General features: G+C 43.7%; 1 protein-coding gene across 3 annotated transcripts in view; it reads right to left on the bottom strand.

Annotated features, from left to right (window-relative positions):
- Window positions 1–786: 786 nt before the first annotated feature.
- Window positions 787–26,293, bottom strand: part of LOC141051313 (lipase member M-like) — a 38,444-nt gene continuing 12,937 nt past the window's right edge. For all 3 annotated transcript variants that reach the window (XM_073548210.1, XM_073548209.1, XM_073548211.1), the window contains 6 exons: window positions 17,351–17,423; window positions 15,769–15,883; window positions 7,684–7,882; window positions 7,004–7,114; window positions 2,139–2,401; window positions 787–1,974 (listed from right to left, as the gene is read on the bottom strand). In XM_073548210.1, the coding sequence (XP_073404311.1) occupies window positions 1,898–1,974; window positions 2,139–2,401; window positions 7,004–7,114; window positions 7,684–7,882; window positions 15,769–15,883; window positions 17,351–17,419 (834 nt within the window). In that variant the 5' untranslated portion in view covers window positions 17,420–17,423 and the 3' untranslated portion in view covers window positions 787–1,897. The remainder of the gene's footprint in view (window positions 1,975–2,138; window positions 2,402–7,003; window positions 7,115–7,683; window positions 7,883–15,768; window positions 15,884–17,350; window positions 17,424–26,293) is intronic.

Here is a 26,293-nt window from a genome sequence, read left to right as displayed (position 1 = left end):
TCCATCTTCCCGAAAAAGTCGGTCCAAATAAAATGTTTCATTTTTTTTGGGAAAATAAATGTGAGTTTATGGTTTACCATAATGTTTGATCAATGTATTTCGCCGGCTACACACACTGCGCCGTACACACACTGCGCTGTACAATATGTGTTTTTGCCACCACATAGCTCCATTACCTGACACATGTTTCTTGTGTCATTCATGGAGATATGTGTAGTCAAAAAAACACAACTATATGACGTGTATTTTCACAACCACTCTCTTCAGTCTGCTAATATTGCACAGACTGAATAGAGGATGGTGTTGAGTGCAAGGCATATCTATTGTTACCTTGCCATGTATCATTGAGTGAATTGATGATGATGTGTTTTGACCATCATCATTTCACTCTTTGTGACACAAGGCTAGGGTATTCTAGATATACCTTCTAATTAACCACATCATCTATTCAGTCTGTGGCGAATAGACTGAAGAGATGATGGAGAAAATACACATCATATGTACAATACCCTGGCCTCGTATCATAACTATTTATCACAAATGGGCAGGTGAATACACATGAGTTAACCTGCAGCGCCGCTTCAGTCTGCATTATCTATTGCCCGCAGACTGTATGGATGCTGTAGTTTAATTCATATGTGTAGTCACCTGCCCAGGTGTGATAACGCCACCATGACACCCAGCCCGGGGATTGTGTAAGTTGTATAAACTTTATCATCTCTCCAGTCTGCGCTCATACTGTTGTCACAGTGGAGTTCCAGCAACTAATATTTTGAAAGTGAAGGATAAAATTGCCTAAAAAAAACAATATTTGTAACATCAGGCCATGTGATACAAATATTAGTTGTCTTATCTCCGGCGTCGCTGCACATTGAACAAAAACTATAGAGATGATAAAGGTCATACAACTTGTGTGTATGTAGTCACATGGCCATGAGTAATAGTACATTCATGAAGAACAAAACACAGCATCATGAATTCACTGGTACACCTGGCCAGGTGATTATTGTATTGGAGTGTATAAAAACAGGGTGCACTCGGTACAGGTATGAAAATAGTTTTTTCTATTAACATACACACAAGAAATCTATTTCACACCATTTGATCTTGCCATTCCACACGTCCTACATCTGAGATAAAGTAGGCCGCAAATCGATCCCTTATTTGGCCAACTTCAACGGATGACCGGACAGGGTGCTGAGTGAATTCAGGCAATGGGTTTGGAGCTGTATCATCTAATTCAAAGTTAGGGTGCTCTTTAGCCATCACAAAATTATGAAGAACCACACACGCCTTCACCACCTCATCCACTGTTTCCAGCTTTAGATTAATGACTGTGCCAAGAATGCGCCATCTGGAGACAAGAATACCAAAAGCACACTCTACAGTTCTTCGTGCCCTGGTCAGTCTGTAATTAAAGATTTTTTTGGTGTGGTCCAAGTCACGACTGGCGTAGGGTTTCAGTAAGTTTTGGCACATTTGGAATGCCTCATAACCATTACAAATGGCTGTGGCGGACCTTCGGTGTGGGGAAGAGGCCGTGGCGTGGGGAATTTAAAATGGTTACCATGCAACCTACAGCCCATGTCAGAGTTCTTAAAAGCCTGTGAGTCATTCCCCCGGCCAAATGCCCCAATGTCCACCAAAACAAACAGACAGTCAGCATCCGCAATGGCCATGAGTACTGTAGAAAAGTACTTTTTATAATTATAGTACTCAGATCCAGTTCTTTGGGGTTTTATTATCCGGATGTGTTTCCCATCCACCGCTACCAAATAGTTGGGGAAATTGCAGACTGTCCAGAATCTTTCAACGATTTGCATCCACTTTTCCGTGGTGGGCAGGGACATAAATTCTGGACAGAGAACGTCCCACACAGCCCAGCAGGTGTCGGCAACTATTCCAGACAAGGTGGAGATTCCAAGCCAGTACTGGAAGTGGAGTGAAGATAGGGTCTCTCCAGTAGCCAGGAATCTGCCAAACAGAGAATCAAAATTAATATTTATGTCCAGAGTTTTGTAAAACACTGAAATGTTAAAATATTAGTACATGGCAGACCAATAATTATGCAGGCTTTGGAATAGTACATGGCTGACCCAAAACAATTATTCAGACATTGGTTTTTAAATATTACGTACCGTAATGTGACCAGGAGCCGTTCCTCTGGAGGAATTGCACGACGAAGCTGTGTGTCCTGTCTCCGGATGGCTCCTTGAACCAGAGCAGACAAATCCCTGAAGCTTTCTTGGGACATCCTGGTATAGTCAGTAAATTTCGCCGGGTTGCCCTGGAGCTCGCTGTAGAGGGTGTGGCACACTCCACGGCTCTCCCAGAGTTCAATAATTGGATGTATCCACAAACAGCTGCGCTGCCGTCTTCGCTGTCTCTCCTCCCTTTGTTGCTGGAAAGCAATAATAAAAAAAAAGGGTTAGCGATGTCCAAATCCAAGATAAAGTGAAAAGTCTTTCAACGCAGATCCATGTTCGCAAAGGAAAAAGTAACCAAATCTGAGAAATTCAGCTGTAACAGGGTCTATATAAAGCATTCCCATGACATACGCCCACTGGTGTCCCATTGGTGGAGTCTGTTTCAAGAATTTTCAAGGATTTTTCTCCTGTGAAATGGGACACCCAGAGAACGCTTGCGCCTAAAAAACGCAAACGCATACAAAAACGTATGAAACCGCATATAAAAGCTGCGTTTTTTTGTCGTCATGCGCACGCTGATGCGACAAAAAAAAAAAATCGCTGACTTTACAATTGTTCGCAAGCATTTTTTTAATGCGTTTCAAGTGCACACGAAACGCTACGCAAAAAATGCTAATTTGAAAGTAGCCTTACACGTTTTCAAAACCTGCTTCTGACACATGTACCTCATGGTCAATAAGCTAAAAACAATGTTACATTAATTAATATTTACCATTGGAGGCACTTGTGATGAGCGTGAGACCCTTCTTTCTTCATCAACCATGGTATCATGCCCCTTGGGCTAATTTTTGGAGACACTATAGCTATGCCTGGACACTGGGCATGGCCACCTCTATGCTAGTAGTCCTGGCTTTATCATAATTGTTTGGCCCTTCAGACCTGCATTGCTTCCTTCATCAACCATGATACAGCCACTAGGGCTAATGTTTTGAAGACACTATATCTATGCCTACACATTGGGCAGTGGCACAACAAGGACAGTAGTCCAAGCTTTATAATTGTGAATCCCTTGTGATGATGATGATGATGATGATGATGGTTGGCTTCTTCCTACGTTAACCATAACACAGCCCCTAGGGCAGATTGCTCTCCTTACACCACTTACACACTTAGCTGTCAGAAGGGTAGGTACGGAACTTCTGATATATCACTGGCACTGCGTAAGAGGCGTACGAGTCCCGCTCTTCCGGCAAAAAACCACAGGGCTTCAAATAGTGTTTGTACATTCTAGTGAAGCAGTGGTGTAAAACCACTTGTGCAGCCCCTGACCAGGTGCCCCCATGTTATATACATTTGTTTACAGCATACATTTTTTAACATTTACACATTTTTTAGCCTTTTCCTCAGCCCCCAGACCGCTTTGTAGGGTCCAGCAGACAATTACTCGCATTTTCCATTGACTATCATTGGCCTCGCTATTCGTACCGAATACCTGAGTATTAGGGTATACTCGGTACGAGTATAGCGAGTCCGAAAACTTCAGTACTCGCTCATCCCTAATCTGCACCTATGTGGGTCTGATTTTTGTTTTCCAGATGTTTGCAGCAAATTCATCAATTGCGACTTATTGAATGTTGCAAAACTTTTGTGCAAATGTATTTAAATCCCTCATCCCAGAGTGATTTTATGTACGCCTGGAACAATTGTGCAAATTTTGCAACATTTTAGCTGAACATGTGACTTTGTGCTCTAAAAAGATGCAAAAAGGGTAAAGGACAAAAATAAAGGCTCTAATTTATAATTTGCAACTTGTTGTCACTTTTATTTTTTGTCATGTGGTATTCGTTGCTGTTATTTTGTCCCAAATTCTTCAAAATAGTACGGGCTGTTGCCAAATTTTGAAGTAACATATGGTATTCATTTTGTCTTTATTTTACTCAGTTATATGGCGCTATTTATTCCACAGTGCTTTGAGGGTCACAATCTAGATTCCCAGTCTGTTTGTCTTTTGAGCATGAGAGGAAACCGGAGTACCCAGAGGAAACCCACGCAAACACAGGGATAACATACAAACTCCTTGTAGATGTTGGCCTTGTTGGGATTTGAACCAAGCACTCCAGCGCTGTAAGGCTGCAGTGCTAACCACTGAGCCACTGTGCTGCCCTATCTTGAAAATTTTTTGCATCTATTTAGTGCAAAAAGTTATAGCATTTCTGCTGTATGAAAAATAAAATCACACTAGGGTGACAATTGAAAAAGGTACGATTTCTTTGAATAATTTGTCACAAATTATAAAGTAACTACTTGAGAGTTAACCAGTCAAAAAATTGACGTAAGTTCAATGACTAATCAGGCACAAAGAGCATTTAAAGATTTTGTGCAAAATTTATGAACCATGTGTGCCATGTTGAAGAATTTGGTGAAAAATAGGTCAACAAATACCACAAGAAAAAAGAAAAAGGAAAAGTGACTAAAAACGCCACACATGATGAACAGGACCAAAAGCCTTTTCAGACATGGAATATATATTTTTTTTTAATAACAATAGTTATTTTTTTGTAATGTAGTGCTGGCTAGAAAAACTGCAAAATAAGAACTGGGTCTTGTACTTTGTTCACACTTGTCTAAAATTGCAGCTTCTTATAATAGTGAATAGGATTTGTCAAATATCTCATGTACCTGTCCAGTGCTCGGCGTCTGGACAGGTAAGATGCCTGTCTATCGAATGCGGTGATGCTGTCTCTTGGCGACGTTCTCTCTGTTTCAGGCCCCTTCATCCTTTGCCACTGCCTGCGCTGTGCTCTGTGTCTCAGGTTCCCTCGTCCTTGCCCCTGCCTGCGCTGTCTCTGTTAGCTCTCCCTCTGTACTTCAGCTATACCGTGCCCTCCTTGGGTCCCTATACCTTCTCTGTCCTGCTCCTTCCGTCTTCTCGTCTTACCCTCATACCTTCCCTGTTCTTTGCCTTGCTTCCCGCCTAGTGTATTTGTGCTTCCTCTCTATTGCAGCCTCCAGCCATTGTCTCCCTCGGCGCTCCGGTCCTGTGCCCTGCCCATTCTCCAAGGTCCCTGTGTTCTCCTGTGCTTAACTGTACTGATACGTCTGTGCCTCCTTTCCAGTCTATAGCCCCAGTCGTCCCTTTGGTTCCGGCTGTCGCGGTTCTATCCCCTGGGGGTTTGCCCCTAATATTCCCTGTATAGGGGGTGGTTCTCACCTGGGCGCTCGCCCTCAGGGGCTCTGGAGCCGTGACCCAGAGGGTCCACTTCCGGGTTTCCTCTACGTTCCTCTTTGCAACAGCAACCGTAACAATTTCATGATAATCTTGCAATCCAAACAGGCGACCGATCACCAGGGATGAAGGATCAAGATGCTTGTTTCTCAGTTACATTGATCTTCTGAGCTGCACAAAGGATCCTCCTCTGTGAACAATTGCATCCTATGTGAACTGAATGACCTATAACAGATCATTTGGTGTACATCGATCAGCTCGATCTGTCTGTGCAAACAGGCTATTGACTGCAGATCGGAAAAAATGTTTGCGGTGTAATCCAATCTTAAAAGGTGAATATCTGATTTCAGATATTTAACCAACCTTCCCATTTTTCCAAGCTCCCCAATACTTCACCATGAGTTGTGACATTAGCCATAAATGCAACCTGTACCTACCCAGCCGATGTAGCTGCTTTACTTCGGAAAGACAACATGGCCGTGCCTTCTGTCCTGACCCTAGGGCCCTCCTTTGCTTTCTAGTTTAGCTTAAAAGGTGTCCTATTCTGTTTTTGGACTAGCGTAATAGTAAATGATAACCTTTAAGGATATGTTTCCAGAGTCCGGATTACATCAGGATTAGCTGCAGATTGGATGCTGCATACAGCCGCAGCATTTAATCCGCAGCGTCCAGATGTTACAGCATAGTGGAGGGGATTTTAAGAAATCCTGTCTCAGCTATGCCTACTAAAACGCGGGTGACACACCCACGAATCCAGACATGCGGCTTTATAGAAAACAGCATGTCTGTTTATCTTGCGGAGACACTCTGTCTCCACAAGATAAATAATACAGTCTATTGATATGATGCAGTGATTCCGCATATGTTCAATAACCGCGCGTAGAAAGGGGAGGCGGCGCTTTGGGCGGAGCAGGCTCTCCGCTGCGTCCAAAGCGCCAGCAATCCGGACCGTGTAAACATACCCTTATGTTGAGTACTGTACCTCAATTAAACAGTCTGGTATCCCTCTGGCAGCTGCAATTGGACCAATAGGATATTGAACAGTAGCCATGGGAGCAAGAGCAAAAAACATCTTAATTTTTTGTGTCAGTTGAGGAATGGTAGAAAATGCAATGAATCCTGTAATGGTACAAACAAAGGATCTGCACTGAGCAAAACATATTATGGCAATAGCAAACTTGTATATTTTATTTTTTATCTAAATAGAGAAAAAAAAAGTTCAGAAAAGTGTAAAGAAACAAAATGGTTTGTGACGCCATTTTCAAAGACTATATTCTTCCATCGGTGCAGCTGTGAGAGGGATTGTTTTTTGGGGAGCGAATGTTTTATTGGCGACTGAAAATGGCAATTCTGCCATTAAATAATTTTAAATTTTGATAGGACTGAATGTTTTTTTTGTAGTGCTCTTATTTTTAAGGGTGTGTCACAGGGTAACTTGAACATATGTTTTTTCATATATGTAAGATTTTTCTTCTACTTTTCTATTAGTCCCCACAATATTTTAGTATATCGCTAAAAAAGAAAGGTCCATATGAAATTAAGATTTCCCCACAACAGGCCTGTAATCAGAAATTTACAGTGTAATCCAACCTCAAAAGCCTTTCAAAATATAAGTGTGAAGTATTCTTACCCATAGTAGTGCCTTGCGAGTGACCGATGTAATAGAGTTGCTTCTGGCCCGTTTTTTTGCAAAATAAAATCTACAACTGCAGGAAGATCTTTCTTCGCCATTTCATCATAACTAGAAAGTAGAAATATTGAGTTATAGGATATCCTGAAGACCATCCAGAGTTTTTTTTTTTTGATTGGTGATGGTCAGATGCTGGAATGACCATCAATGAGCAGAATAAAGAGGAATTAAATGAGGTGGAGATGACCAGATATGTCATAAAGCCATGCCCCATCAACAGAGCAGGGCAGAAAAGAAGCCGCCGCTCTATCGATGTGACATCAGCAGAGGCAGCTGAATCCCCAGCAGGAGCCGTCTGTGACCGCTGTGTGCTGGTGATAAACGGTTCCGGGCACAACAGGTAGGTAGGTAGAAACTATTTGCGAAAAAATAAAAATGTGCCTAAGCACTAAGTCTCGGATATCTCCTTTAAGGGTATATTCATGGGGATTTTAGAATGGATTTTAAGCTGTTTGGTTTTCTGTAGATTGTGCAAAGATTAGGCCTGATACTTATGTACAGTATATGATGTCTGGAGGTTGTTATACATTCGTGATTGTGAAACATCTCATTCCAGTTTCATAGACACTATTATGCATTGGTTTTACCATAGATTGTTCAATCTATTAAAATACACAAACCTAAAAGCCCAGAATTTGCTGTCTGAAGTGGACAAAGACTTATGCTTCCGAGAACATGCATTACCACGACTGTTTCCCAACCATACGTCATAACTGGCGTCTGCCAGGATAAAGCCCAGACTATTGTTTTCAAAGTTTGTGATCCAGTTACTGGCATCTGCAAGAAGGCCATGCTGTAGGAATACCACTGGCTTACGTTCTAAAGTATGGAAGAAAAAAAAAAGCTTACTGTGTATAAGCAAAATTATGATTGACACATAGGCATTGTTATTTACTTTTCTCTTGATCATTCAATATTCAGTGGGAAAAAAAATATATACATATACCTATATATGAATGGGATTAAAAAGAAGTGCAGTTGTGTAAAGTTGCCTCTGCTTGCTCATAGTTAGGGATGAGCGAACCTGTGGAAGCTTGAGTTTTGGTACCCAGCCCAAACCCCACTGAAAACAATGGGGACCAGACTTTTGATCCAGAAAATAAACATCTATCTTGTTTAGCACCAGACAGTAACTGTCCAGTACGAACGCCGAACTTGGAAGTTCAGTTCACTCATCTCTACTCATAATAGCTGTTGTATATAAGCAAGAACTCATTGTATTTCATTCCTAAAGTTCAGTAACATCTCAGTGCATGGAAAACTGACTTCACAAAAGTCACCAATGAGATAGAAGAAAAAGGTCTTCTTTGCCAAAGTAATTAATATGTTATCAATGTTCTCACTGTTCTTTGTCAAAGTAATTGACAAGTTATCAATATTCTCTTTGTCAGACTTTTGTTCCTTAGACAGTGATGCTAAAGGGTTCACTATCCCTCTAGAACATGTGAGATAGTCACCAAATATATAATGACATCACAAAATAGTTTACTATTTGTGAATATGAAAAGCAAAAGTTTTTGATCAAGTGGATGTGTTTCGGGACAGCTTTGAGGTAAAAGCTGCACGGTGGCTCAGTGGTTAGCACTTTTGACTTTGTAGCGCTGGGGTCCTAGGTTTATATCCCATCAAAGACAACATCTGCAAGAAGTTTGTGTGTTTGCTTGGTTCTCCTTCAGGTTCTCCAGTTTTCACCCACAGTCCAAGACCTACTGGTAGGGAATAGACATTGTGAGTCCCAATGGGAACAGTAATGGTGATGATGTCTGTAAGGCGCTGGGGGAAAGCCAAGAGGTATTCTGGTGCGCCCATCAGAAATATCAGCTATTTCTGGTTGGCTTTTATTTCCTATATAACCTTAAGTGGACACAGATGGTTACATTTTTGAGTACCTGTCCAGCATCCATGCTGCACACAGCATATTCCTACCTTAGAGGGAAACAAAACTGAATGGCTAAAACAGATATGAACAAGGCAACATGTTTTTACAGACACTTCCTTACTTCTGCTCTCTGCTCACGTCAGTCTTGCACATACAGTATATAGCTAATCATTAAAACATTACTCCACTTACACAAAAGAGCCCACAGGACAGACGTCACTACTGAATCTCAAGAGCCAACGTTGTTACGTATGGGAGGTCTTTGCCTGAAAAATAGGACCTCTATAGTAGACAAGAAGTCTACTAGACAAGAAATATACTGTAAAAGACAATTAGAAGGACATCACTATAAATTATTTTTAACAAACTACAGAAAGTCGTCCGTAGATAATACCAGTAACTGTAATAAGTGACATTTTTGAGGAAGTCCTATGCACTGTAATGTATTTCTTACTGACAATATTCCTTTAAATGCTAAGTATTCACAGAAGTGTCATTGATATCCTCAAGAGCTCTCAAGAGAGTAACTCATAGCGGAATAAAGAGAACATTCACAGGGAGAATATGAGGTCAGTTTTCTCAAGTGGTGGAGTTATTAGAGATGTTGAGGTGCGACAGCATGAATCTGTATTCCTGTGCGATCGATCCACGACATATCAAACCATAATAAAGGAATCTTTAACCTCATTTCATGTCCTTTAAAATAGATTTATGCTACACAAGATGTTATATTTGGCTGACACTGAAGATACCTCGTAGGGTTTGTGTACACACAGGTTTTTTTTCAGGCCAACAAACCAACAGTTTTTCAAGACGAAACGCTTTAGGAAATATCAGGGTTTTTTCCCCAGACACATCTCCAGTGTTTTTTGGTAAATTCCACGTGCTTTTTCCATGTTTTAGACCAACAGTGGGTGTTTCTGACTTTTTTCCTGCATTTTAGAGCCTTCCCATTGACTTGAATCGTGAAGTGTAGAGTGTCTTCAGAGTGCAAAATGCCACTGCCAACATGAGGAATGGACGGGTCACTTCTTTTAATAACTTGGCGTTTTTGAAAACCTGAACAAGTTGAAAGATGCTCAAAAACATGTTAGTGCTTTTTTAGATGTATTTTGGAGCAGAATCCACCAGAAAACAATAGTGCGCACATATCGTTATTATTGCTTGAGCCATGAATCCTATAGAAACTGTATCTCTATCAGAGTTTAAAGAGCTTCTCAGCGACCTTTACGGTATGTGCACATACCATTTCTTTTTTTTCCAAGCGATTTCCCCTGGGATCAGCCAGAAAAAGCACCAAAATAGCTCCCCAAAAAATGAAGATAATGCACGGCCATGTCAACACAACATTGCTGTACACATGTTCCAGATCATCAAACTCCTTGACTATTTCAGTGTTTTGGAAACCCTTAAGTCGTTAAAAGAAGGGATATTCTCATCCTTCCTGCTCTCTATACTTAAAAGTACAGAGTATACGACGCTGGTGGGGAGTTGCTGCAGGAACAAAAGCGAAATCACCGGCAAAGCCACTTCAGGAAAACAACCGCCCACATTTTCCTAAATGGCTTCACCTGAGAAAACTTGGCACTTTTTAACAGCGATGAGTAATAAGAAATAGCACTCCCCTGTGGCTGTAATTTCCTTGTGTTACAGCTGTACATGCCAGCATAACAGGCACAGTCAGTGAGTCACTGACAGGTCTCATGCTGTGCAGTACACGAGTACTGCAATGCATGAAACCAGAGATTAAAGAAAAAAATATTCATGTCCCACAGTGGGACTAAATGAAAAAGTGAAAAAAAATATGAGCAAGAAAAAAAAAAAAAAAAAAAAAAAAAAACACAAAAAGTACATACAAATAACAAAAATCCATATCACCACTAAAGAAACAGCCTTTGTGATAAAACAAAGAAACAAAAAAGTACACATAATTTGTATTGCTGCGTTACTAACTATCGGATCTATAAAACTGTAATGTTATTTATTTCGTACGGCGAACACCATAAAAATAAAAAATATGCCAAAAAATGTTGCTTTTTCATCATACTGACAGACAAAAAAATTAATTAATATAAAAAGCGGTATCAATGAAAACACCAAACAGATACCAAATGGACTCCAAAGTGTATCGATCTGCCTCTTTATAGTGTGTGGTTCGATTGGGCGTTTCATCTGATTTGAATTTGTGTGATTTACATGGAAACCCCAACTTAAGTGCTCAACAAAGAACACAAGAATAAGATCCCAGCCTTATACTTAAAGAAATGAAAAAATATTATGTACCCAAAAGTCTTACCAATAAAAACGCCAAACTTATCTCGTACAGAACCAGCCCCCACTCAGGTCTGTCATCGGCCACTGGAAATATAGGGGATTTCCAAGTTACTGGTAGAGCAAAGACTGTGGAAAAGCGACATGGCTCCAGTCCCCTCAAATAAAATTCAGTGAAATCTGTGCTTCCAAATCAAAATCCAAATGCCCTTCTCCTGAGCCCCATTATGCTTGAACCGCAGTAAGCAGCCACATGCTTAAAATTTTTGTAGCAGGGAGAGAGCACTTAATTTACGGAGTGTGAGTCTCTAGATGCCTAAGCTGGGCACGATGTATGGGGGTGGGCTCTAAACTGCATGGGGCCACAATGTATGTGGGCATAATGTATGGGCACCGAACTGGCATATTTGCAATTCTCCAGAATAAAGAATGCTGGATGTTCCAAAATAGTCATTGAGAAGTGCAATTCCTACATTGGGATAAGGTAAAGCCAGGTGATGCAATTTTCCCAGCTTTATAAAAACTCAGCCTCCTCTAACCTTGTGCCAAAAAGCTGCAGCCATTGGTTCTTCTTAGCAGCTGCCTAGCACTCAGTAAATGAAAATTATGCTATAAGCAGGAGAGGGCTATAAGAAGATTGCAACGTGTTTTCAAGTTGCCCTTTCCTCAGTTTGAAATGTAATTAAGAAATGGCAGCTAACAGGAACAGTGGAGGTCAAGATAAGGTATGGAAGACCAAGCAGAATATCAGTGAGAACTGCTCGTTGGATTGCTAGAGAGGCAAATCAAAACGCTCGCTTGACTCCAAAAGACATTCAAAAAGATTTAGCAGACTCTGGAGTTGTGGTACGTTCTACCGGTCAGAGACACCTGCACATTTGGGGGGACTGATGAGATCAAAATAGAACTCTTTGGCCACATTGCTCAAAGGTATGTGTGGAGAAAAAAAGGGCACAGAATTTTAGGAAGAGAACATTTGCATGGGGGTGGATCAATCATGGTTTGGGGTTGTGTTACAGCCAATGTCACAGGGAACATTTCACGGGTAGAGGGAAGAATGGATTTAATGGAACCTCATCAAATTCTTGATGCAAACCTAACACCATCTGTAAAAAAGCTGAAGTTGAAAAGATGGCTAATTGTCATGATCTCAGTGCTGGTTGGGCCCGCATGCTTTGGGTTAATGTCTGGAACCAGTGCTGGTGGACCTGCACTTCTGGGGTTAATGTTATGATCTCTGTGCAGACTCTTACCTGCACACCTGGGGCTTATTATTGTGGCCTCTCTTTGGTTCTGGGAAGGCTTCTTATAGCCTTAAGAAGCTCCAATCCCCGTCAGTTATACTTTTGCCCTTGGCAGAGTTTGTTGACCCCTGAGTGTGTTTGTGCTGTGTTTTGGTTGCCTTATACTTTAGTTTTGACTCGGTCTGTTCTCTGGATATTGCTTGTTGGATTCTGCTTGGAACCCTCTATGTCTGTTTGGTTTTGACCCCTGCCTGGCCATGACTATCCGTACTGTCTCATCCCTGATACCTTACTGCTATCTCTGTGTATGACCCCCATTTGCCTGACTTTGTGTATTCCTGTAGTTGTGTCCTGCCGATCTCTGGCAGCAGGACGCTAAGCCCCGCCCCTTGCAGTCACATGACTGTAGGTCCTTCACTGCTTGCTAAACTTCAGCATCCCCAGGTCCTGTTTGTCTGAGCTTCCCGGCCCTGTACCTGATCCCGGGCCCCCCTACAGTGCGGGTGAGTCCCTGCTCTGCGGAGGCTCCACGCCGGCGCGGACAGGACCCTGACACTAATGAACCTAAACACACATCAAATTCCACAATAGACTGCCTCAAAAAGATGCAAACTGAAGGACCCCTAATCTGAATATCATTGAGAATCTGTGGCTACACCTCAAAATAGAAGAGGATGCAAGACGACCCAGGAATCTCCCAGAACTGGAAGAATTTTGCAATATATATTTTTTGCCTAAAATACAAAGTAAACGTTTCATCGTTAATTTTAACCCTTTTAGAGATTGTTTCATCTTCAACTTGCTTAACTGTTTACGATAACAGTAATTTTGACCAGGGGTGTCAAAACTTTTACATGCCACTGTAAGGACATTTTTTCCCTCTGAAGTGGAATAAAAAGTGAATGTCACTTCAATAAAGCAGATCTGGAAGGAAACCTCTCCAAACTAGGCTCTCCAAACTAGGCACAGCAAAAAGGTGCAAATAAAACTTCAGGAATACACTCCTCCAAAGGAGCATGTCCTAAAGTGGTTTCCACATGACAAACTTGTTATTTTTGAACGCTTAAAAAAACAAACAGCGTGTGATCATAACCAAATAGGCATATATGGGCAAAAAAACCTTTCAAATGTAAATCCATCAAAACCTTCATGTCTGTTGCTGCATTCCCAAGAAAACAGCGTTGTCATTCATTTGAAAATGATGTGTTAAGGGCTAGATCACACCAAGAGCACTGAACAAGCCATTGATTACTGAGGTTGTTTCTCCGCCATACATGTGTTTGGTGGGGAGGGGTTGATCTTAATGAAAGATTACCTATAAAGTGATTGGTCGATGAGCAACATCTATCTCCTTACTATCAATCACAAGAACTATGGTCCTTTGCCTACACCTCCAAACAAGGAGCCAGTAACACATGTGCAGTGGCCAGGATACCCAGTAAATCAGGCATAGGTTGGATCCTTAGCGTTATTGATGGTAGCCATGCCCAGTGACTTGGCACTGATGCAATAGTGAGTACACGGGGATGAATGTGTGGGATGATGACTGTATTACTGTTCCCTCATTCCCTCATGGTTGGATGGTTAGTGGCATACCCCATAATAGTGATGTAGAGGAGAAACAAGAGAAGTAGAAGCGGTGTTGTAAAACCGAAGAAAATTTTACTCAATACAGCAGGTAAATCACCGTAGATGGTGGTACAAGAAGCTTGACAGTTACATGCATGTAGGTATTAACCTGGAAGACTGAGCTAAATGCTTATTTTCCATAATATCTTTCACTCTATATGGGTTTGCTATACCCACCCTAGTGGGCCTCTAAATCCCAGTACCTTCTATTCTTTGTTACATGAAGGTTGCGACCATTCCCATTATCGGCTTCATTGCCTTCCAGGGCCTCAACACAAGGGGCTTCTCTGAATCCTGCACAGCTGGGGATCATTTCTCCGCCCTGAGGGGTAAGCAGGCATTGCTGTGCTACATTTTCTTCAGATACTTCTGCCATGATGACCTACTGCAACAAGGTAGCGAGCTTCTCTCCTCACATGCTGCGGATATCTCATTGCAAGGACTCTCTCTACTGACTATGGTTGCAGCATTTTATAAATTAGACTCCACCCACTTAACTATTTTCCACCAGTCAGCTAAGTGGTGAGGATAACCCTATGGTGTACGTCCAATACTAAACAACAAAACTATGCGATAATTTAAGTATTTAAGACTTGAGGTAACAAGTGTACACTGGCGCTTCCTGGTCTATAAGCTATGGATAATAGGGGGTTAACTGCTGCTGGTATATACTGGGTCTGTGCTTACCCAGAAATGTAATAAAACAAATAAATGAAAAATTTAAGTATTTAAGACTTATTTCATGAACAAATAACATAACCAAAACATGTAATGCACACCTTTGGGTCACTGTAGATGCACACTGACGCCGTACCAAATGTCCACAGGACTAACAGCAAAGCAATTGTACTCGGCTATGCTTTGTGTCCCACAAACACAAAATAGAGCAGCGGGGGATCTGGGACCATCTCCACTCATTTATACAATATTACGCACATCTAAAGGAGCTGAAAAGACTATGGTGTCCCCTGTATTCTCCATCCCCTCCTTCACCCTATATGTTTAAATATAATTAAAAGATTTTATAAAAAAAGATTTAAAAAAAAAAAAAAAGTTAATATTGGGTGGAGCTTTTTGGTGATGAACAGGTGATTACAAAGTCCGAACTATAGTAGGAACTTGATCCACATTACATTCTATTATGTTTGTGTATTACAGATCATTATCATCATGGACAAACTGATTAGAAGGGCCAGCTCTGTCCTGGGATGCCCCCTTGACCCAGTTCAGGAAGTAAGCGACAGGAGGATACTGGCCAAGGTGAGCTACATGGTACAGAATGATTCCCATCCCATGCATGAGACCGTGACAAAGATGTGCAGTACTGTCAGTGACCGGCTACTTCATCCTAAATGTGAGAGGGAGCGCTATCGAAAGTCCTTCCTTCCTGCTGCAGTTAGGCTGTATAACCAGCACTGTCCAAAACAGAGAATGACCCAAACAGAGAACTGATAGATCCAAAGTTGTGACAGTCTGGTTACATTTTTTTTTTTTTTTTTTTCGTATATGTACCTACCGTCAATGTAATGCCTTTATGCATCTGTATCTGTACTTGTTCCTGCCTTGCTGCTGTAATGCTCTGAATTTCCCCATGGTGGGACGATTCAAGGATTATCTTATCTTATTAATATAGTAAATAAAAAAGTAAAAGTAATACATGAAAGGTACAAAGCATTACCTACCAGCAGAATGATGCCTCGTGCCATGTGGTATTCGGTGGACACTTAGGATGTACCCATCATCAGTGACCACCTCATATTCCTCACTGGGATATCCTCGGTAGCGGATTAGTTCAATCTATAACATGTAACGTAACATTAGATAATGCAACTTTTTATTATCATTATATAATGGTTTACTTGTTGAGCTGCGTTCTTCCGATGAGCTTTTGAAGCTGCAATTTTTTTATTAAAAGAATGTAAGTAACCAGTCTTATATAATGGGTGCAGAAAATCTGCAATATCAAAAACTCACAAAAAAGCTCATCATGCGAACGTAGCCTTACTAAGAAATAATCTTTACATTTTTAGACTATGGGAGGGTAGACGCAGAGAAATGTTGCCGTTTCCCTCAAAGTGGTTCGGAGGAGCCAATAAGTCAACTGGAGAAAACGTTGATCAGATATGTTGCCCATTACCCGTACGGTCAACTTTATCAGTGTGTGTAGGTTCTTCATGCCTGTAGTACATGTACATTCTAGGAAAGTCAAAATTGGTTTGCATAACCACACTTTTCCTCTGTCAGATGGACGGTCTGATAAACCAAGGTAATTATGTGGTTTTCCAGCCAACCCCTCTCTAATGAGCACTGTGTATGGGCCAGAATGGATTTCTATGCCTGCCAGAACAGTGGAGGCGACAATCAAGGAGGCAGTAGATGAGCCACAGTAAGAAGTGGAGAGCTTGCCCAGACTTCGACAGCCCTTGGAGCAACTGTTGGATTATTTGCAAAATTAAAAACTGATTTTTTTCTTCTTCAATGCCTAATCTAATCATATTCTACCGAGCCCTATAAGGGTTAAGTATTAAAATCACTGAATTATTCAAGCGGCAAAAGAAAAAAAAACGCTTCAGAAAACACCCATTTTCAAGTTTATGTGCACACAATGTCTTTTTCAGATAAAATGGGGAAAAAAACAAACACTGCTGTGCATGTGTTCTGTCTGATCTCATGTTTTTAAACCGCGTCTGGATTCCGGTCCCTAAAGCAGTTAAAAGAAGGGGCTGCTCATCAGGGTCCACTTCAAATATGCAGTATGCATTATTTTATCTCCATATGTTTCTTAATTTCCCATACTAATAAATAGGAACTTTACCAAGAGTGATTTGGGCACAGATTTGCGCCACTCCCCCCACCTTCCAAAAAACAAAATCAAAGTATAAGCATTGCCTAAATGATGTAGAGGGCACAATCTCCCTTTAACAAATTATTAACATTATTAAGAACTACAGTATAGATTGGGGATTGCGAGCAGGGCCCTCACTCCTCTAGTAACTGTTGAACTATGTGTTACTTTGTATTGTTTGCACATCACATGTCCCTGCTTAATTGTAAAGTGCTGTGGAATATGTTGGCGTTATAGAAATAAAAATTATTATTACTGTAATCTTGTCTACAAATGGTTTGCTAATTGGAGGATTGGAGAGGGCTCTTTAACATGATTATCTTAAATTAGCGGTGTAGTTTTATAAGTGTTGAAAGTAATAATCTTTGTTGAAAAAAAAAAAAAAAAAGCTTCAGAATTTTTTACAAAAAGTAACCTACCACAGTCATATAAGCTTCAGGGTCTGGAGCATAAGTAACACATTGACCTTCGTTATGGTGGACCAGCATCTGTCTGGAACATTGAGAGATCAAAATGGTCACTGCAAACCAAAGCCACATTCCTGGACTTTTCAGAGGAAAAAATAAATAAAAATGTACCATATAAATTCTTATAAATGTTGAAGGGAATATGCAAATGTCAGTTAGTTTGAAAGAAAATACCCATTAATATTTTTAATAAAAATATTTGACGAAAAATTCGGAATAAAGTAATATAATACTCTGCTCAGAGACTCCGGCTTTATAACACGTGAGCCAAATTTAACACTGTATTAAAAAATAATAACTATATTATATTGAGAAGAAGAAAAAAGAATATCAAACTATAAAAATACAATTTATTCATAAATGAAAGCAAAAGTTTTAAGCAACATTAGAAGTGAGAAAACAGTAAGCAGCAGAGTAGTATGAGCTAGAGATCTAGTAATAGCAAAATGTAGAACACAAAATATAATAAATTAAACAAGATTGAATGGTAAATCAGATGATGATGATAAGTTACCATATCGGCGATCAGGGATCTTACACACCCAGGTCCGAGCAATACAGTGCTACCAGGAACTATACTTCATATCAGCAAACACAAAACGTCATAATTAGGGTTGAGCGATACCATCCGATTTTGAGAAATATCGGATCGGATTGGATCGGCCGATATCCAAAAAGTATCGGGTATCGCCGATTCCGATCCCGGAAGTCCCATTCAAGTCAATGGGACCGAAATATCGGAATTAAAAAAAACAAAAACCTTTCTTTCCTTGTAGGTTAATTCTACATGAAGAAAAACAACTAAGAATAATGTAGAATGTATTGGGGGAGGTGGAGGAGACATTAAAGGCATAGAGGTTTAGCCCAATCAAATGGAATAGCAGGAATAATTTTTTTTTTTTTTAAGACGTTCGGAGTTACAAAGATATTGACTATGTTAACCTCTTTAATATTTTGTCATGGATGTATGTTTCACTACTTCCATGCTCTTCACCTTCTTTTTTACTTCTCCCACACTTTCTCCTTCATGATCCTCAGCAGCAGCATCTTTTTCATCAACTTCTTCACCTTATTCATCTTCTTCTTCACCTTCTTCCTATTATTCTTTTTTTTTTTGCATTCTTCATATTCTTCTTATTCAACTATTATTCTTCTTCATCATATTCTTATTTGTCACAGTCGTTCCTGTAGTTGTTATCTATAAAAGTTTGAAGTTTACACCTTACGTTCTGCGTATCACAAAAGATTTACAGCAGGATTTGTCTGCGTTCAGTTTGGCCTGCAGCAGCAGGCATTTTCCAGGGGCACCACGAGGAGGAACGGACTCACCCCCATACACTGCTTAGTCTTCTTCTGCTTATAATTTAGATAATATCATTTGCTCTGATTTTTAGTCTTATGCTTAATGTTCTTCTGCTTTTGGTTTTTCTGCTTCTTGGTCTTCTGTCTCTTGTTGTTCTGCATCTTGGTGGTTGTCTTCATGTTCTTTGTCCTCTTGGTCATCTTCTTCAGGGTCATCTTTTTGGTCTTCTTCGGTGTGGTCTTCAGGGTCGTCGTCTTCAGGGTCGTCGTCTTCAGGGTCGTCGTCTTCAGGGTCGTCGTCTTCAGGGTCGTCGTCTTCAGGGTCGTCGTCTTCAGGGTCGTCGTCTTCAGGGTCGTCGTCTTCAGGGTCGTCGTCTTGGAGATCCAAAGTGAGAACCAAAAACCATTTCCACAAGCTCAAACTTAGAAAAGTAGCAGAAGGTACAAGAAGGCTGAGGAACAACTGAGAACCAGCTGACGGTACTGGAACCCGGATGGTTAGCAGAAGGAACAAGAGCAAATGGAACTAGCGAGGACCAGCTGTCGGTGCTGGAACCCGGAGGGGCAGCATAAGGAACAAGAGCCAATGGCACAACCGTGGACCAGCTGACGGTACTGGAACACGGTTACTAAGCAGGAGGTACCTGTGCTAGAAAGCACTACCAAGGACCAGCAGACGTTGCTGGAACTCGGATACCGAGAAGGAGGCACCTAGGTCAAAGGCACTGCCGAGAACCAGCTGACGGTGCTGGAACCCAGATGGGTAGCAGAAGCTGCAAGAGCAAATGGAAATAGCCAGGACCAGCTGACGGTGCTGGAACCCGGAGGGGCAGCAGAAGGAACAAGAGCCAATGGCACAACAGTGGAACAGCTGACGGTGCTGGAACATGGTTACTAAGCAGGAGGTACCTGTGCTAGAAAGCACTACCAAGGACCAGCAGACGTTGCTGGAACTTGGATACCGAGAAGGAGGCACCTCGGCCAAAGGCACTGTCGAGAACCAGCTGACGGTGCTGGAACCCGGATAGGTAGCAGAAGGTACCCATGATAAACAAAGTTGCAAGGCCGCGAGCCGGCCGCAGTTACCGAAACCCACAGTCCTACAGGGGGTGCTTGTCCTATTGGCACTATGGAACCAGCCTTTATTACCAGAACCTGCAGCCCACATAGGAAGCACCTAAACTGCAGGCACCATAGGCTCGGCTAACCCGACCGCAACACGACAGGACAACGTATTGGTGGAAAAGTGACGTTGACACTTCCCGGAAACAGCAGGCGTGCTGGAACCAGGATGGGCAGGAGGGAGTACCCATGCCAAAGACAGTGCCGAGAACCAGCTGACGGTGTTGGAACCCAGGGTCAATCAGGGTGTACGCTGAGGCCTAATTTCGTAAAGTTAAATATCTGTTGTAGACTACTACTGATTTCAAACTTGCTCCAACTAGGCCTCTGGCTCCACTCTGTCTCTATTATTTCCCCTGGCCTCCAACCCCGCCAGTTGCTGCTCAGAAGTGGCGTCTGCACAATCAACACTTGTTCCTGTGTTACTGGGGTTCAGTAACGTCAGCTGAACCCCTGATGTGTGTCCGGCAATGTCTCCTGCTCTGTCCACATTCCCACTACTAGTAATGGGAATGTGGACAGAGCAGGAGACATTGCCGGACACACATCAGGGGTTCAGCTGACGTTACTGAACCCCAGTAACACAGGAACAAGTGTTGATTGTGCAGACGCCACTTCTGAGCAGCAACTGGCGGGGTTGGAGGCCAGGGGGAAAAACTAGAGACAGAGTGGAGCCAGAGGCCTAGTTGTAGCACATTAGAAATCAGTAGTAGTGTGAATGTGGAGGCAGCAGAAGACATTGCCGTCCACACAGCAGGGGAGCAGCTGGCATTACTGAACCCCACTAACACTGGAGCATGTGTTTCTCTCTGTGCAGACGGCACTTCCAAGCAACAACTGGCTGTGTTCAAGCCCAGGATCAGTCATGGAGCAGGCTGAGGCCTAATTGCAGCAAGTTTTAGAGGTGATGTAGTTTTTTTGTGGAGGCAGCAGGAGATATTGCCGTCCACACAGCAGGAGAGCAGCTGGCATTACTGAACCCCACTAACACTGGAGCATGTGTTTCTCTCTGTGCAGATGGCACTTCCAAGCAACAACTGGCTGTGTTGAAGCCCAGGATCAGTCATGGAGCAGGCTGAGGCCTAATTGCAGCAAGTTTTAGAGGTGATGTAGTTTGAATGTGGAGGCAGCAGGAGATATTGCCGTCCACACAGCAGGGGAGCAGCTGGCATTACTGAACCCCACTAACACTGGAGCATGTGTTTCTCTCTGTGCAGACGGCACTTCCAAGCAACAACTGGCTGTGTTGAAGCCCAGGATCAGTCATGGAGCAGGCTGAGGCCTAATTGCAGCAAGTTTTATATAGGTTGTAGACTACTACTGATTGTAACCATGCTCCACTTAGGCCTCTGGCTCCATTGTCTCTAGTATTTCCCCTGGCCTCCAACCCCGCCAGTTGCTGCTCAAAAGTGGCGTCTGCACGATCCACACTTGTTCCTGTCTTACTGGCGCTCAGTCACGTCAGTTGATCCCCTTATATGTGTCCGGCAATGTCTCCTGCTCTGTCCACATTCCCACAACTAGTAATGGGAATGTGGACAGAGCAGGAGACATTGCCGGACACACATCAGGGGATCAACTGACATGACTGAGCGCCAGTAACACAGGAACAAGTGTGGATTGTGCAGACGCCACTTCGGAGCAGCAACTGGCGCGGTTGGAGGCCAGGGGAAATACTAGAGACCGTGAAGCCAGAGGCCTAAGTGGAGGACGGTTAAAAATCAGTAGTAGTTTGAATGTGGAGGCAGCAGGAGACTTTGCCGTCCACACAGCAGGGGAACAGCTGACGTTACTGAACCCCACTAACACAGGAGCTTGTGCTTTTCTCTGTGCAGACGGCACTTCCGAGCAACAACTGGCTGCGTTGAAGCCCAGGATCAATCATGCAGCAGGCTGAGGCCTACTTGGAGCAAATAGAAAATCGGATGTAGTGTGAACGTGGAGACAGCAGGAGATTTTACCGTCCACACAGAAGGGGAGCAGCTGACGTTACTGAACCCCACTAACACAGGAGCTTGTGCTTTTCTCTGTGCAGACGGCACTTCCGAGCAACAACTGGCTGCATTGAAGCCCAGGATCAATCATGCAGCAGGCTGAGGCCTACTTGGAGCAAGTAGAAAATCGGATGTAGTGTGAATGTGGAGACAGCAGGAGATTTTGCCGTCCACACAGCAGGGGAGCAGCTGACGTTACTGAACCCCACTAACACAGGAGCTAGTGTTTTTCTCTGCAGATGGCACTTCTGAGCAACAACTGGCTGTGTTGAAGCCCAGGGATTACAGTTCAGGTGGTAGAAACATGAACACAACAGGAGACCTGGATACTGTTGCCAACCAATTATTTATTCTGGAAGAGGACTGGCAAATTCTGGCGAGATCCAGGCCTTGTTCATTTTCAGAAAAGTAAGCCGGTCAACGTTATCGGAGGATAGTCGCGTGCGACGGTCTGTTAGTACACCACCTGCGGCACTAAAGACGCGTTCCGATAATACACTGGCAGCAGGGCTAGCCAGCACCTCCAATGCATACTGGCTAAGCTCTGGCCATGTATCCAGCTTAGAGACCCAAAACTTGAAGGGGGAAGAGCCGTCTGGGAGTACACTGACAGGGCAAGACATGTAGTCTGTCACCATCTGACAGAAACGTTGCCTCCTGCTGACTGGAGCCGTCTGTGATTGTGTAGACATTTGTGGCGGGCACACAAAACTTTGCACATTTGGGCCATACTGGTCTTGCCTTGTGCTGAGGCGCTCCCTCTTTGTGCAGAGCTTCCTCCACTGCCTCGATGCACGGAGCTGCTTTGTAAAGCACTAGCAGCACTGCTCTCGGGTGGAATGGAGAACATGATGGACTGCACCAGTGTATCTTGGTACTCCCGCATTTTACGCTCCCGGCTCAACGGTGTGAGGAGGCTTTGTAAGTTGTCCCGGTAGCGAGGACCTAGGAGGGTGTACACCCAATAATCAGCCGTGTTGAGAATGTGGGCGATGCGGCGGTTGTTTCTCAAGCACTGCAGCATGAAATCAACCATGTGCTGCAGACTCCCAACTGCCCAAGAAACGCTGTCCCCTGCTTGAGGCGTCATCTCTGCCTGCTCTGCATCACCCCACCCTCGCTGTACATACTGACTAGAGCATTGTGTACCTCCCTCCTCTGGAGAGATGTCTTCCTCCTCCATTGACTCCTCCTCACAAAGTGTCCCCTGCCTAGGCCTTTGTGAGGAACCACGCAGCGCAGACTGTCCAGATGAAGATGGCATTTGTGACTCCTCATCCTCCACCTCTTCCAAAACCTCCTCCCTTAGTGCTTGCAGTGTTTTTTGAAGCAGGCAGATAAGGGGGACAGTCATGCTGACTAGTGCATCATCTGCACTCGCCATCCATGTGGAATCATCGAAGGCACGCAAAACGAGGCAGATGTCCTTCATAGAGGCCCACTCAGTGGTGCTGAAGTGTGACCGGCGCACAGTGCGACTTGTTTGCGCCTGATGCAGCTGGTACTCTATTAATGCTGCCTGCTGCTCACACAACCTCTCAAACATATGTAACGTTGAATTCCACCTGGTAGGTAGGTCACATATGATGCAATGTTCCGGAAGGCGTAATCGACGCTGCAGAGCTGCAATGCGCGATCTTGCCGTGCTGGAACGCCGCAAGTGAGCGCACTCTATGCGGACCTTGTGTAGCAGTGCATCAAGATCCAGATAGTCCCTCAGAAAGCTCTGCACGACCAAGTTGAGCACATGTGCCAGACATGGGATGTGAGTGAGGTTGCCTAGGCCCAGAGCTGCCACCAGATTTCCGCCATTGCCACACACTACCAAGCCTGGCTGGAGATTCGCTGGCAGAAACCACACGTCGCTCTCCTGCTTGATGGCATTCCAGAGCTCCTGCGCTGTGTGGCTTCGATTCCCCAAAGAAATTAGTTTCAGTACGGCCGGTTGACGTTTGGCCACGGCTGTGCTCATATCGGTCGTAACAGGCTCCTGCAGCGCTGATTCTGAGGAACTGGAGTATGAGGAGGAGTCAATGTGTACAGACTGGATTCCTGCAATCCTTGGAGTTGGCAGAACATGTACAGTGCCACTCTCCAGATCTGTACCCAGCTCCACAACATTGACTCAATGGGCAGTGAGGGAAAGGTATCGTCCCTGTCCATGGTTACTGGTCCACGCATCGGTGGTCAGGTGGACCTTGCTACTGACGGCGTTTAGTAGCGCATGTTTAATTTTTCCCTCCACATGCTTTTGCAGGGCAGGGATGGCTTGCCTGCTGAAATAAAAGCGGCTGGGTGTATTGTGGGATTGCCAATGCCATGATGTTCCGGAAGGTGCCAGTCTCCACCATCCTGAATGAGAGCATTTCAAGGGCCAGTAATTTGGCAATGCCAACATTCAGAGCCTGTGCTCGGGGATGGTTTGCCGAGTATGGCCGCCTTTTCTCCCATGCCTGTGCTACCGATGGCTGTAGAGTGGCCTGGGAGTGTGAGGATGAATGGGAACGTGGTGCTGTGGGTGGAATGTCACTGGGTCTCTGGACAACAGTGCCAGAGGTTCTTCCATGGCGATCCTGTGAGGAAGCCGAACCAGCTGTGTGTGAGCTGGAGGAAGAAGCTACAACACAAGCTGAAGAGATGGTAGGTGGTGCTGTAGGTTGGCCTACGTCTTCAGTGTGTCTCTGTAACTCCACCACGTGCTTGGTCCGCACATGTTTCCACATATTTGTGGTATTGAGGTTGCTGACATTTTTCCCTCTTTTGACTTTCTGATGACACAGCTTGCATTTGACAAAGCAAATGTCATTTGCAACTGTGTCAAAAAAGGACCACGCACTGCAAGTCTTGGGAGCGCCCGTTTTGGCTTTTGGAAGAGGAATGCTCCCAACGGGTGCCGAAGTGGAGGCTACAGGCAACCAAGTCTGCCCCCTCCCTCGCCCTCCTGTTTTGGCCGTTCGGGGAATCTCTTCCTCAGAGCTGCTCCTATCACCTTCCTGTTCCTCACACCATGATGGGTCAAGGACCTCATCATCTACACTCCCCTCTTCAAACACCTGCTTCTCCTGGGTAGTCTCGCCAGCACCATACGCAACAGAAAGTGGCACCTGAGTCTCGTCATCATCTGATGCGTACTGAGGTGTGCTGACCATAGGCACTGGCCCACCCGCCTCTTCAGATTCAGAGGGACAAAGCAGTTGCGCATCACTGCATACTCCCTCTTCTTGACATTCTTGAATGCTGCTTGGCTGGCCCCCTGTTTCCAAGCCAACAGATTCAGAGAAAAGAAGTAGAGACTGTGATGGCTCATGTCCAGGGCTCTCTGACTGCCTGGGCAATTTGGCAGGTGGTGAAGAGACAGATGGTTGCTCTTCAGTGCTCTGGCCCAGAGAGGACGTGGAAGTCATTGAAGTCGATGCATTAGCTGCCATCCATCCGACAATGGCTTCAATTTGTTCGTCCCGCAGCAGTGGGGTACGACGAGGTCCTACAAAGCTGCGCATAAAGGACTGTTGCCTGCTAAAACTGGGGGATGCTGACTCACAGGTGCCCGCAGCAGGCACAGAATCCCCACGTCCTCTCCCTGCAGAATCCCCACGTCCTCTCCCTGCTGAGACTCCATGCCCACGTGCCTTACTCCCTGCCTTCATCTTGGTAGACTGATAAAAATAGGCAGAAAAGTACAAAGGGGTGCTTAGTGTGCTTATTCCTGAACAGCTGCTAACAGGTATAAGAAACACTAATTTTATGAAGTGTGTGGACTACACTTTAATATGAGCTAATGTGGCCTACACAACTGTCAAATGGAGTGTTTGGTGAACTTTATTTTGTTTTTTTCAAAAAAACAAAAAGGATGTGACAAAGATTTGAAAGCGATAGTATCACAAACTTTTTGGAGCTATTACAATGCAGGAAGGTAACCTACAATGCAAAAGATGAGGTTCCAAAAAATAGGGTAATACTAATCTGGCTGCGGCTGAAGGGCACAAGCCAGAATAAAAGCTCCTCTATCTACTCCTATATAGTGTTTGCAACCAACCAATGTAGAGGGATACGGATGGATGCACACTAATAGGAGAATGAAAAATGAGCTGCAATAAAACAAAAATATGTGTGAGGCAGTGACGCACGCTGAGCGGCCTACAACCAGACGTAGCTGTAGGACACACTACTCAGCGTGAGCTGCACTCACACACAGAGACCTCTCAGACAGCCGTGAACAGTGCAGATAAGTGGGCACTAGCACTGAAAAGCTGCAGAAAGGCTCCGTTGACTACTCCTATAGTGTTTGCAACCAATGTATATGGATACGGGTGGATGCACACTAATAGGAGAATGAAAAATGAGCTGCAATAAAAGAAAAATATGTGTGAGGCAATGATGCATGCTGAGCGGCCTACAACCAGACGTGGCTGCAGGACACACTACTCAGCGTGAGCTGCACTCACACAGACCTTGCAGACAGCTGTGAACACTGCTG

This window comes from Dendrobates tinctorius, unplaced genomic scaffold, assembly GCF_039654945.1.
Source record: "Dendrobates tinctorius isolate UK_male_01 unplaced genomic scaffold, ASM3965494v1 ptg000156l, whole genome shotgun sequence".
Taxonomy (NCBI): domain Eukaryota; kingdom Metazoa; phylum Chordata; class Amphibia; order Anura; family Dendrobatidae; genus Dendrobates; species Dendrobates tinctorius.
Note: the sequence above shows the minus strand (reverse complement) of the source record. Positions and strands in the feature narration are given on the sequence as shown.